The sequence below is a fragment of the Schistocerca gregaria genome, chromosome 3 (genome assembly GCF_023897955.1).
Source record: "Schistocerca gregaria isolate iqSchGreg1 chromosome 3, iqSchGreg1.2, whole genome shotgun sequence".
Lineage (NCBI taxonomy): Eukaryota > Metazoa > Arthropoda > Insecta > Orthoptera > Acrididae > Schistocerca > Schistocerca gregaria.
This window is the reverse complement of record NC_064922.1, coordinates 919,679,722-919,693,329: the sequence shown is the minus strand read 5'-3', so window position 1 is coordinate 919,693,329 and position 13,608 is coordinate 919,679,722. Positions and strand designations below refer to the sequence as shown.

The window sequence follows — 13,608 nt, the reverse complement described above, 5'->3', positions numbered from 1 at the left end:
CCGCCCCCTGACGCTGCCTAACCAAAGACCAGATAATGAACGCACGCGATGCCACATGAGAGCGCATAAGCCTTCACTCAGAACTGCAGAAGTCTCATCTGTTACATCCCCTTTTTGCGTAATACTAGTGTCGATCGTCAATTAAAGCTCATGGTTTTCACATTTGCTATTAGAAGTTAAAAATGGGAAACGTTATGATTTTTCTGTTATATGATTATTTAATAAATAAATTAAATAAGTAATTAAAGATAATGGAGGGTCACTGTAGACCATTTTGATAGTTTTCTCTTTCATGAAACTTAACTTAAACCTAGATTCTAGATGTGATATGGCGTAGGTCATCCTTCGATCCATTATGGAACTTGGAAACCCATTCAGGGAATATTTGTTCACATTTTTGTTGAACGCACTTGGGTTTTATCATCCTGTATTAAAACATTTCCTCTTATCTATAGCGCACTTTATTTGTGAGTAGAATAAAATTTCCAATGATAAACTTAACTACTTTCGACGTTATTTTACCAGCTAACTAAACATAGGAAAGCCTTGAACCCCTTCCACTAAACTTAGTTAGTGTTAAGATTCTTTTACAGGGAGTGCAGTGGAGCTGACGCTGAAATCCTTAAGTATTTGATTATATCGACGCTAGTCTCACTGAACTCTACATGTCATGTGTGGTCTGGCGTCTCCTTACCAGCAACAGGTCCCAGGTTCAAACTAGTCAATTCCCTAAAAAACAAGCTCAGAGCGTCGTTGCGCGAAAGTGGTAGGGAGACACGACTTAGAACAAACAGACACCACGCAGAATGTTAGAACTGTTACGTAATATAGCAAAGTGAATAGTGAGGTCTCACAGACTTTCTCCAATGTTCGAAACTGGGTGACACAAATTGCCTGCCTCTGAATCGCACCGTCTGTATGTCTTACGCGAATAGAGCAGTGACTGCCGCCCTTATTGTGTCAACTGTGCTGAGAGGCGGCTCTGAAGATAACGCATTTATCCGGTGTGATGCACTCGAGGGATCTCCGCAGCGGAGGCTGTTTACCGTCTGCGCGAGGCGCGGCAATTTGGCGGATGCCGTGTCGGGTGGGAGCGCGGCTTTACCGGCGGCTGAGGCTCCTTTAAACTCCGAGCTGGGATGACTGCGACACGACTCTGCAACTCTCATTAAAATAAGTATGCTATTCACTCCGCGGGCGCCACGCCACGATTCCCAGGGTCGGTAATGGCAGGCGGACCGGCCGGCGACAAAAGTCGAATGAGTGTCGGGCTCTGATTCTCCGCGAGGACTGCGCCACACCGCGAAGGACTCGCACGGGCGTTCCTTCAACTGTCTGCGATTTCCTGCTGCCAAATAGCTATCCAGGTACAATGTAGCACACATCTAGAATGAGATTTTCACTCTGCAGCGGAGTGTGCGCTGATATGAAACTTCCTGGCAGATTAAAACTATGTGTCGGACCGAGACTCGAACTCGGGACCTTTGTCTTTCGAAGGCAAGTGCTCTACCAACTGCGCTACCCAAGCACGACTCATGGCACGTCCTCACAGCTTTACTTCTCGGTCCGGCACACAGTTTTAATCTGCCAGGAAGTTTCATATCAGCGCACACTCCGCTGCAGAGTGAAAATCTCATGCTGGAAACATCCCCCAGGCTGTGGCTAAGCCATGTCTCCGCAATATCCTTTCTTTCAGGAGTGCTAGTTCTACAAGGTTCGCAGTAGAGCTTCTGTTAAGTTTGGAAGGTAGGAGACGAGGTACTGGCAGAAGTAAAGCTGTAAGGAGGGGGCGTGAGTCGTGCTTGGGTAGCTCCGTTGGTAGAGCACTTGCCCGCGAAAGACAAAGGTCCCGGATTCGAGTCTCGGTCCGGCAAACAGTTCTAATCTGCCAGGAAGTATCACAGATCTGCACACACAGAAACACGTACACACATTGATCAGCCAGAACATTTTGACCACCGAGCTACTATCGATATAAACCCATCCAGGCGATGGCAGCGTCTGTTTTGGACAACATAGTTGTGGAGATGAAGCAGCGATTAGTATGATTAATCAATTATTCAAAAACAGTATTAATCGCATTTATTATTATTATACCGCCAACTGGTTTCACCCCGACGAAGGGGTCACCTTCTGGGCGTTTACATTGTGAAATTATAGATATCCGCCACAAAGACTCCATTATACAACAGCTAAAATTACGTAAATTTAAAACATATTACCCACTGGTCGACTGCTGGTGGTGTCACTCCTGTCTACATAACGGCAGGAAACTATACGAGACGAACCCTTCGTATGAGCTTAAATAGTGTACTGAGAAAGTTCTCACACAAGTAAAAGTTTGGAAATTTTGTCCTCAACTAATATATTCTGAAACTTAGGTGAAGAAGTGTCACTGCCAAGCCCGTGCCAGTCTTAACACAGTTACTCATAATCCCTTTCACACACGTTACCAACTTTATGGTGTTGTATTTCTCGAAAACGTAATAGCAACAAAAATACTGATTGTTTTTGAGTGATAATGCTCGCCAAATATTAAGTCTGTCGGTACCAAATGCAGTCACAGTTTTTAGCCACCGACCTGCTCAATACGCCATGCGGAATATGTCTTTTCTCGTCACAAAATTCACTTAAAAATTCCGAAATTTCTGCACGCCCATCGGAATAATTATGCCGTCACTTCACAACACTTTTGATGTATGAAACACTGCTAGATCCTGCAACTTATCGCTTCCATCGGAACTACTACTACACACGTCCGGACTGTTTCATGGCTAGTCTTCGACTCCTCCTTAGAATACTCTAAGTCTTCTCTACCAGCAGAGAAAGGCGCGCGAAGAATATTGCTCTACCATTAGTCAGTTTACTCAACAGACAATAGCAAAACAACATTCTCCCGCGTCAGTCCGCTCTTTTTGTCAATAACCAATCGCAAAATAGTAAACCTAACGGCTGCACTTTTTACCGACGTAATTATCTAATATGCTGATGTTTTGCATATTCATAAAGTTATTTACTATTGTTATTTATACCTGAATTAACTTTTCCTTTTATCATAAACTTATTTTACAAATCTATTCTACAAAAATCCCCTTTGTCCATATCCATACTTCTTCGAAATGTTCCCACGCTAAATCCTCTACATAACTCGTTAAACAATTACCTTCATATTAACCTTAAACCACACTCACGCATAATTCATACTGCTAAAACACGTTTATAACATTTTACGTACACAAAAAGAGACAATAACACTTTATGAAAATACTAGAACAGTTTATGAAAAACTTTTTATTAGTTTAGTGCACTCTAGTGGACACAATCGAAACTAAAGTCACAGTCCCACAATCAAATATTGTCCTCTATCGGTACCTAAACTTCGTGCGCGTCCAGTCTCGCGTCACCATCTGTCACTATCCAGCTTTGTGACACATCTCCCACTTAATCGCCACCAAGGCAGGATCGTTATACGGCGCTACGCCTCAGGACTTCGCAGGCTGCCAGGACAGGCGGAGAACTGACATCAGACTTTAATGTTGGGCAGAGAATAGGAGTGTCTAAACACACAATGTACCGAACACTCCTAAAGATGGGCCTCTGCAGCATGTGACCCATGCATGTGCCACGACATTGGCAGCCAGAGCTGAAATGGGCACATGACCATCGGCATTGGACGTTGGCGCAGTGGAAGAGCGTTGCGTGGTCTGATAAATTCCTATACCTTCTTCATCATGGTGATGGGATGACGCGAATCCGTGTCTTCCAGAGGGAGAGCTCTTCAACACCTGTAATGTAGGACAGAGACAAGCTGGTGGCGGCTCCGTTACGCTCTCGGGATCTTTCACGTAGGCATCCATGTTTCCAGTGAAGCTCGTGCAAGACTCTATGTTGGCCAAGGAGTATCGTACACTGCTTACAGACCACATGCACCCATTCATGACGATCATGTTTCCCGGCGCCACTGGCATTTTTCATCAAGATAACGCGCCATATCACAACGCCACGAGTGTGATGGATTTCCAATTACACCTTCTCCCCCCCCCCCCTCCACAACTTCGCCAGATCTGAGCCTGATCGTACATACACTCCTGGAAATGGAAAAAAGAACACATTGACACCGGTGTGTCAGACCCACCATACTTGCTCCGGACACCGCGAGAGGGCTGTAAAAGCAATGATCACACGCACGGCACAGCGGACACACCAGGAACCGCGGTGTTGGCCGTCGAATGGCGCTAGATGCGCTAGATGGACGTACAGCCGAATTGCCCAACACGTGGGGCGTGAGGTCTCCACAGTACATCGATGTTGTCGCCAGTGGTCGGCGGAAGGTGCACGTGCCCGTCGACCTGGGACCGGACCGCAGCGACGCACGGATGCACGCCAAGATCGTAGGATCCTACGCAGTGCCGTAGGGGACCGCACGGCCACTTCCCAGCAAATTAGGGACACTGTTGCTCCTGGGGTATCGGCGAGGACCATTCGCAACCGTCTCCATGAAGTGGGCTACGGTCCCGCACACCGTTAGGCCGTCTTCCGCTCACGCCCCAACATCGTGCAGCCCGCCTCCAGTGGTGTCGCGACAGGCTTGAATGGAGGGACGAATGGAGACGTGTCGTCTTCAGCGATGAGAGTCGCTTCTGCCTTGGTGCCAATGATGGTCGTATGCGTGTTTGGCGCCGTGCAGGTGAGCGCCACAATCAGGATTGCATACGACCGAGGCACAGACGGCCAACACCCGGCATCATGGTGTGGGGAGCGATCTCCTACACTGGCCGTACACTCTGGTGATCGTAGAGGGTACACTGAATAGTGCACGGTACATCCAAACCGTCATCGAACCCATCGTTCTACCATTCCTAGACCGGCGAGGGAACTTGCTGTTCCAACAGGACAATGCACGTCCGCATGTATCCCGTGCCACCCAACGTGCTCTAGAAGGTATAAGTCAACTACCCTGGCCAGCAAGATCTCCGGATCTGTCCCCCATTGAGCATGTTTGGGACTGGATGAAGCGTCGTCTCACGCGGTCTGTACGTCCAGCACGAACGCTGGTCCAACTGAGGCGCCAGGTGGAAATGGCATGGCAAGCCGTTCCACAGGACTACATCCAGCATCTCTACGATCGTCTCCATGGGAGAATAGCAGCCTGCATTGCTGCGAAAGGTGGATATACACTGTACTAGTGCCGACATTGTGCATGCTCTGTTGCCTGTGTCTATGTGCATGTGGTTCTGTCAGTGTGATCATGTGATGTATCTGACCCCAGGAATGTGTCAATAAAGTTTCCCCTTCCTGGGACAATGAATTCACGGTGTTCTTATTTCAATTTCCAGGAGTGTATTTTGGATGTGGCTGATCGTGGCGTCAGAACTCTTCGCCCCGTCCCCAGGATTTATGGGAGTCAGGTGACTTGCGTGTGCAGATGTGCTGCCAACTCCCTCCAACGACCTACCAAGGTCTCATTGCTTCCATGTCACGACGCGCCGCCACTTTTATCCGTGCTAAAGCTGACCGCTGCGGCTATTATGTAGGTGGCCGTAATGATCTGGCTGATCAGTGTATTGTGTAGGACAATGAAAATTAAAATAGTTCTGGTACCCGAATCCGTCCAAGTTTTCTAGAGTCGCCGTTGATCATCAGGCGAATGTCAGATTGGAAGTTGCAACCATCCTCCAAAATGCGCCATCAACAGTTAGGAATGTAAAACAAAGGGTGGGGCACACATGAACACACACACAGAGACAGTGATATTTGAAATTGTAACTTTTCTTAGGAGCAAATGAAGAATGGAAGTGAAAAATTTTTCAATATTTGTAAGGAGAATGAAAAACAGAAGATCTCTGTACGCGACTGATTTGTGTCCAAACAAGTGAGAAAGTTTTCTGACACCACAAAATCATCTTGCTCATCATAGTGTCATTATAAAAAATGTGAGACAAATTGGAAATTGACACAATATGTTTTATTTGTGATGGTACAAGTACAGAAACGCAGCAGTAAGTTTGAACTGGTAGAGATGCAATCAGTAAAAGCATTTCTCGTATCGATCGAAGCAGGAGAGCGTTTGACATCCTGGAGGAGCACTTTGCGGAGCGCTTTCTGGCTCTGGGGCAGCCAGCGGCCAGTGGCGTGGGCCACGATTGGCCGCCATATTCTCCGGATCTGGACACATGCGACTCCGTTTTGTGGGGCTGTACTAAAGACGAGGTGTACAGCAATAACAGCAACTTTTTGTGGGGCTATGTTAAACACAAGGTGTACAACAATAACCTCAAAACCATTACTCAGCTGGAAACAGCCATTCAGGAGGTCAATTACAGCATCGATGTTCCGACACATCAGCGCGTCATGCAGAAATTCGGTATTCGTCTGCGCCACTTCATCGCCAATGATGGCAGGCGATTGGAACTTGTCATAACCCAAATCCGAATATCTGTAGTGACGCTTACATGTTGAATAAAGTATGTGCACGCCGTAGTTTGCAATTCATTTACGTTTTTTTTTTCATATACACTACCGGCCATTAAAATGGATAGATCACGAAGATGACTAGCTACAGACGCGAAATTTAACCGATAGGAAGAAGACGCTGTGATATGCAAATGATTAGCTTTTAAGAACATTCACACAAAGTTGGCGCCGGTGCCGACACCTACAACGCGCCGACATGAGGGAAGTTTCCAACCGACTTCACATACACAAGCAGTAGTTGACTGGCCTTGCCTGGTGAAACGTTGTTGTGATGCCATGTCTAAGGAGCAAAAATGCTTACCATCACGACTTTGATGAAGGTCAGATTGTAGCCTATCGCGATTGCAGTTTATCGTATCACGACATTGCTGCTCGCGTTGGTCGAGATACAATGACTGTTAGCAGCATATGGAATCGGTGGGTATGGTATCGTATCACTAGCAGTCGAGATGACAGGCATCTTATCCGCATGGCTGTACGGATCATGCAGCAACGTCTCAATCCCTGAGTCAACAGATAGGGACATTTGCGAGACAACAACCCTCTGCACGAACACTTCGACGACGTTTGAAGCACCACGGACTATCAGCTCGGAGACCATGGCTGCGGTTACTCTTGACGCTGAATCACAGACAGGAGCGCCTGCCATGGTGTACTCAACGAGAAACCTGGGTGCACCAATGGCGAAACGTCATATATTCGGATGAATCCAGGCCCTGCGTACAGCATCATGATGGTCGCATCCGTGTTTGGCGACATCGCGGTGAACCCACATTGGAAAGGTGTATTCGTCATCGCCATACTGGCGTATCACCCGGCGTGATTTTATGGGGTACAATTGGTTACACGTCTCGGTCACCTCATGTTCGCATTGACGGCACTTTGAACAGTGGACGTTACATTTCAGATGTGTTACGTCCCGTGGCTCTATCCTTCATTCGATACCTGCGAAACCTTACATTTTAGCAGGATAATGCACGACCGCATGTTGCAGGTCTGGTGCGGGCCTTTCTGGATACAGAAAAAGTTAGACTGTTGTCCTGTCCAGGAAATTCTCCAGATCTCTCACCAACTGAAAAAGCCTGGTCAAAGGTGTCCGAGCAACTGGCTCATCACAATACGCCAGTCACTACTCTTGATGAACTGTGGTATCGTGTTGAAGCTGCTTGGGCAGCTGTACCTGTACACGCCATCCAAGCTCTGTTTGACTCAATGCCCAGGATCTATGCACCCAAATTGCATGAAAATATAATCGCATGTCAATTCTAGTATAATATATTTGTCCAATGAGTACCCGTTTATGATCTGAATTTCTTCTTGGGGGTAGCAATTTTAATGGCCAGTAGTGTAACTACTGCTGACCCTGCGGATGCTGTGTTATAGAATCTGATTTAATGTCGTCGTGGTCTTCAGTCCAGAGACTGGTTTGATGCAGCTCTCTATGCTACTCTATCCGGTGCAAGCTTCTTCATCTCCCAGTACCTAGTGCAAACTACATCCTTCTGAATCTGTTTAGTGTATTCATTTCTTGGTCTCCCTCTACGATTTTTACCCTCCATGATGCCCTGTAATACTAAATTGGTGATTCCTTGATGCCTCAGAATATGCCCCACCAACCGATCCCTTCTTCTGGTCAAGTTGTGCCACAAGTTTCTCTTCTCTCCAATTCTATTCAGTACCTCCTCATTAGTTATGTGATCTACCCATCTAATCTTCAGCATTCTTCTCTAGTACGACATTTCGAAAGCTTCTATTCTCTTCTTGTCCAATCTATTTATCGTCCACGTTTCACTTCCATACATGGGTACACTCCATACAAATACTTTCAGAAACGACTTCCTGACCCTTAAATCTCTACTCGATGCTAACAAATTTTTCTTCTTCAGAAACGTTTGCCTTGCCATTGACAGTCTATATTTTATATCCTCTCTACTTCGACCATCATCAGTTACTTTGCTCCCCCAAATAGCAAAACTCATTCACTACTTTAAGCCTCTCATTTCCTAATCTAATTCCCGCAGCATCGTCTGATTTAATTCGACTACATTCAATTATCCTCGTTTTGCTTCTGTTGATGTTCATCCTATATCCTCCTTTCAAGAGATTGTCCATTACGTTCAGCTGCTCTTCCAGGTTCTTTGCCGTCTCTGGAAGAATTACAATGTCACGTTTCTTCTCCATGGATTTTAATTCCTACTCCGAATTTTTCTTTTGTTTGCTTTACTGCTTGGTCAGTATACAGATTGAATAACATCGGGACTCAATACCGAATCCAAAATGAAGTTCGATAGTTGAACAATTGTTGCGACCTGAAGGAAAAGGCAATTTTTGTGACAACTAGAGCTTAGCGCATTATAAGGTCAGGATTTAAATATGCCTCGCATTGGAGAACTTTATAATGTGTTGCTGGCATTCTTGAGCACCTCAAAGCAACCGCGCTGTCGCTTGTGCCTTGGTGTGTGTGTCGCTGCACAGTGTTAACCGTGTGTGTCCGCCTCCGTTGTGTTGCAGTGGCTCCCTCGGCCGCCCTGCGCTGCTACCGCTGCGGAGAGTACACGGACGGCGTGGGCTCCATCACGCCCTGCCTCAACTACACGGCGCAGAGGCACCTCAAGGAGTGCCCTCCGGAGGCCAACCACTGTGTGGTGAGTACTCGGCCCCTCCCTGCCTTCCACGACTCTCAGAGCTAGCGACGACGGTCGCCTGGCCAATTCACCGGCTGCCCACTGCTCCACAGCACTGACGAGCGGACACTGCGGACTTTCTTCATTCGAACTTTTTCTCAGTTGTAGAATGTGAAGATTAGTGCCCGGATATCAGTTTCTTATAGCCCAAGGTGCAGTTCTGTATAAAATCATTAGAAAAATTGAGGAAGGTAGAAGATGCCCAAGGTGGATAAGTACAAAGCTTTTGACACGCATCAACAAAATTCGAAGACAAGTTAGTAGCGTAATGCATTTATCACGAAGTCGCCGCTTTTCAGTTTTCTTTGAAGCGTGTACCGGGTGATCAAAAAGTCAGTATAAATTTGAATACTGAATAAATCACGGAATAATGTAGATAGAGAGGTACAAATTGACACACATGCTTGGAATGACGTGGGGTTTTATTAGAACCAAAAAAAGTACAAAAGTTCACAAAAGTCCGAAAAAAAGCGCTTCATCTGATCAGAATATCAATAATTAGCATAACTAAGTAAGGCAAAGCAAAGATGACGTTCTTTACAGCAAATGCTCAATATTTCCACCATCATTCCTCAACAATAGCTGTAGTCGAGGAATAATGTCGCGAACAGCGCTGTAAAGCATGTCCGGAGTTATGGTGAGGCATTGGCGTCGGATATTGCCTTTCAGCATCCCTAGAGATGTCGGTCGATCACGATACACTTGCGACTTCAGGTAACCCCCAAAGCCAAAAATCGCATGAACGGGGGACCTTGGAGGCCAAGCATGACGAAAGTGGTGGCTGAGCACACGATCATCACCAAATGACGCGCGCAAGAGATCTTTCAAGCGGCTAGCAATTTTTTTTTTTGTTCTAATAAACCCCAATGTCATTCCAAGCATGTGTGTCAATTTTTACCTCTCTATCTACATTATTCCGTGGTTTATTAAGTTTTCAAGTTTATACTGACTTTTTGATCACCCGGTATTTACTAACAGATGCAAATATTCATTAACAAATAAAAAGACAACTTCTGAATGCAGGCAAGGTACAGCCTTTCTCCGGAGAGCCACTAGGAGGCTGAGGAAAATGGGCCCTTCGCCCTGGGGCCTCCTTTTTACCTCGGCAAAGGTCGTAAGTTCTCGTTTGGTAGCAGTCTGACTAGATCTATGCCAGAGTTTTGCGGACAGGGGAGGGGAGGGGAGGGGGAGGAGTGGAGCGGACTGAAACGGGAAGAAAATCCCTTCCACTACCCAAGACTGAATCTGGGGCCTCCATTGTTGAACTCTGGTGCTCTGACAACTAGAAAACCGCGGTCATTCATATTTTTTCAGTAAAAATAACGTATTTTGTTTTTATTAGTAGTGGAATAAAAATAAATTAAAATTGGATACAAGCATATGAAATGTCTTATTGTTAAATGAAAAATAAAATTGCACTATCTCTAGAAATAAAAAAATATTTTATTTTATCTTTTATTTTCGCATTTCTGTGCCAATTATCAACTTATTTTTGTTGGCGTTAGGAACAGAAAATAAAGGTGTGTTATCCTTATGAACAAATTATGCTTCAATAATTTTTATTAACGTTTGCATTTGACAATAAAAATCGAATTTGGATCCATGTAAAAATAAATCGCTCTTAGTGAGAATCAATCCAGCTTCACAACTACTAGACCAACAAGCTACACACTCAGCTACCAACGGTATTGGTGAAAAGTGTATTGTGTTTGGTAGTTACCAGCACTTCAAAACTCATCTGACGTTCAAAGGCGATATTTCGAGGGGATTTTTTTCAGCTGAATTGCGTCGCACTGCATTAGAAAACTGATGTTCTGGCAAATTGAGTATTTATGAAAACGGAAGAGTCCGTTATGTCCCGTTATGGTCTCTTACTTAGCATAGCCTCAGTTTACCCACGTTGTTTGCTAGGTAAATGAGGCCTGCGACTGTGTTCAGATTTCTGTAGGTAACACACTTTTTTTCTTTCAGTCACGTTTTAGTGAGATGTTTTGTCAGCACTCTGCTATTATAATGTGCCCATCTACTAGTTTTGCATTATTTTGTATGCCAACACTTGCCATAAGTGCGATTTCTTGATCTTCTTTAATATGTAATTTATTCAGTTAAGTACCTTATGTATTACACCTGATGAGAACATACATGTCAGTTACTGTTAATAGCACTCTACTGACCAAAATTACAACATGTGCAACTTTGCTTCCACCGTTTGGCGATAGGTAGTGACAACGGTAAGTAGCGGTCGAAATAAACAGTTCACAGACGTCAGGTAGTTAGCTGCGGCCCCGGTCAAGATAACCACATTCAAACATTGGTCGATTTTTGTCTACTTCATAAAGTTGTTCTTGATTAAAAATGTCAGTTTACAACCGCAATTCTTGTCATTTGCGGGAGGTGTTATTGTTTTGTTTCGATATGAAGAAAACAGCTGCTGAGTCTCAGTGAATGCTCTCATGTACGTATGGTAAGGACGCTATTAGTGAAAGAAAGAGTCGTGAGTGGTTTCAACGCTTCAAGAACTGTGATTTTAACGTCGTAGTCCGGCATAGTGGTGGAACAGAGAATGTTTTCGAAGTTTCAAAACTGGAGACAAACTCAAAAATAATTGTCACGGTTAATGAGAGTAACACAGCAAGCCATTTCAAAACGTCTTAGGCTATGGGCTTCAGTTAAAAAGAAGGAACTTGGGTCCCATGTGAGCTGAAACCAGAGACGTTGAACGACGTTTCTGAGTTTGTGAACAGCTGCTTCAGAGGCAAAAACGAAAGGGATTTCTGCATCGCATTGTGACCGGGGACGAAAAATTGATTCATTACGATAACCCTAAACGCAAAATATCATGGGGATATCCCGGCCATGCTTCCACGTCGACGGCCAAACCAAATATTCAAGGCTCCAAGATCATGCTCTGCATTTGGTGGGATCAGCTCGGCGTCGTGTACTATGAGGTGTTAAAACCAAGTGAAACAATCACAGATGCTCGTTATCAAAAAACGGTTCAAATGGCTCTGAGCACTATGGGACTTAACATCTATGGTCATCAGTCCCCTAGAACTTAGAACTACTTAAACCTAACTAACCTAAGGACATCACACAGCACCCAGTCATCACGAGGCAGAGTAAATCCCTGACCCCGCCGGGAATCGAACCCGGGCGTGGGAAGCGAGAACGCTACCGCACGACCACGAGCTGCGGACTGCTCGTTATCGAACGCAATTAATGCGTTTGAGCAGAGCATTAAAAGACAAACGGCCACAATACAGCGAGAGGCACAATAAAGTGATTTTGCAACACGACAACGCTCGACCCCACGTTGCAAAAGAGGTCAAAACGTACTTGGAAACGTTAAAATGGGAAGTCCTGCCCCACCCGCAACATTCTCCAGACATTGCTCCCTCTGACTATCACCTGTTTAGGTCAATGGCGCATGGCCTCGCTGATGAACACTTTCGATCAAGTGAAGAAGTCACAAAATGGATCGATTCGTGGATCGTTTCAAAAGATGAACAATTTTTTGGACTTGGGTTTCGTACACTGCCAGAAAGATGGGAGGAAGTAGTGGCCAGCAATGGAAAATGCTTTGAATGATACATGAGTAGCCAGTTTGTTTCATTAAAGCCTGAAATGTTGGTGAAAAACGCCGTAAGTAAAGTTGTACACCTTTTACAAATGAAAAAAAGTTTGAATATTAAGCGAGAATATGACGAGGAAAGGAATAAGTAAAAGGAGTGAAACAATTCAACAAAATCACAAAAAAGGATAAGTTACCTGCTTCATGAGTTGTTACCGTCAGTGGTTCTACACTCCTGGAAATTGAAATAAGAACACCATGAATGCATTGTCCCAGGAAGGGGAAACTTTATTGATACATTCCTGCGGTCAGATACATCACATGATCACACTAACAGAACCACAGGCACATAGACACAGGCAACAGAGCATGCACAATGTCGGCACTAGTACAGTGTATATCCACCTTTCGCAGCAATGCAGGCTGCTATTCTCCCATGGAGACGATCGTAGAGATGCTGGATGTAGTCCTGTGGAACGGCTTGCCATGCCATTTCCACCTGGCGCCTCAGTTGGACCAGCGTTCGTGCTGGACGTGCAGACCGCGTGAGACGACGCTTCATCCAGTCCCAAACATGCTCAATGGGGGACAGATCCGGAGATCTTGCTGGCCAGGGTAGTTGACTTGCACCTTCTAGAGCACGTTGGGTGGCACGGGATACATGCGGACGTGCATTGTCCTGTTGGGACAGCAAGATCCCTTGCCGGTCTAGGAATGGTAGAACGATGGGTTCGATGACGGTTTGGATGTACCGTGCACTATTCAGTGTCCCCTCGACAATCACCAGAGGTGTACGGCCAGTGTAGGAGATCGCTCCCCACACCATGATGCCGGGTGTTGGCCCTGTGTGCCTCGGTCGTATGCAGTCCTGATTGTGGC

At 45.5% G+C, this 13,608-nt stretch overlaps 1 protein-coding gene across 6 annotated transcripts in view; it reads left to right on the top strand.

Moving 5' to 3' along the window:
- The window catches only part of LOC126355736 (U-scoloptoxin(05)-Sm1a), a 1,173,513-nt gene that overhangs the window by 943,531 nt on the left and 216,374 nt on the right, over window positions 1-13,608 (top strand). For all 6 annotated transcript variants that reach the window (XM_050006106.1, XM_050006109.1, XM_050006111.1 and 3 more), the window contains exon 3: window positions 8,986-9,119. In XM_050006106.1, the coding sequence (XP_049862063.1) occupies window positions 8,986-9,119 (134 nt within the window). The remainder of the gene's footprint in view (window positions 1-8,985; window positions 9,120-13,608) is intronic.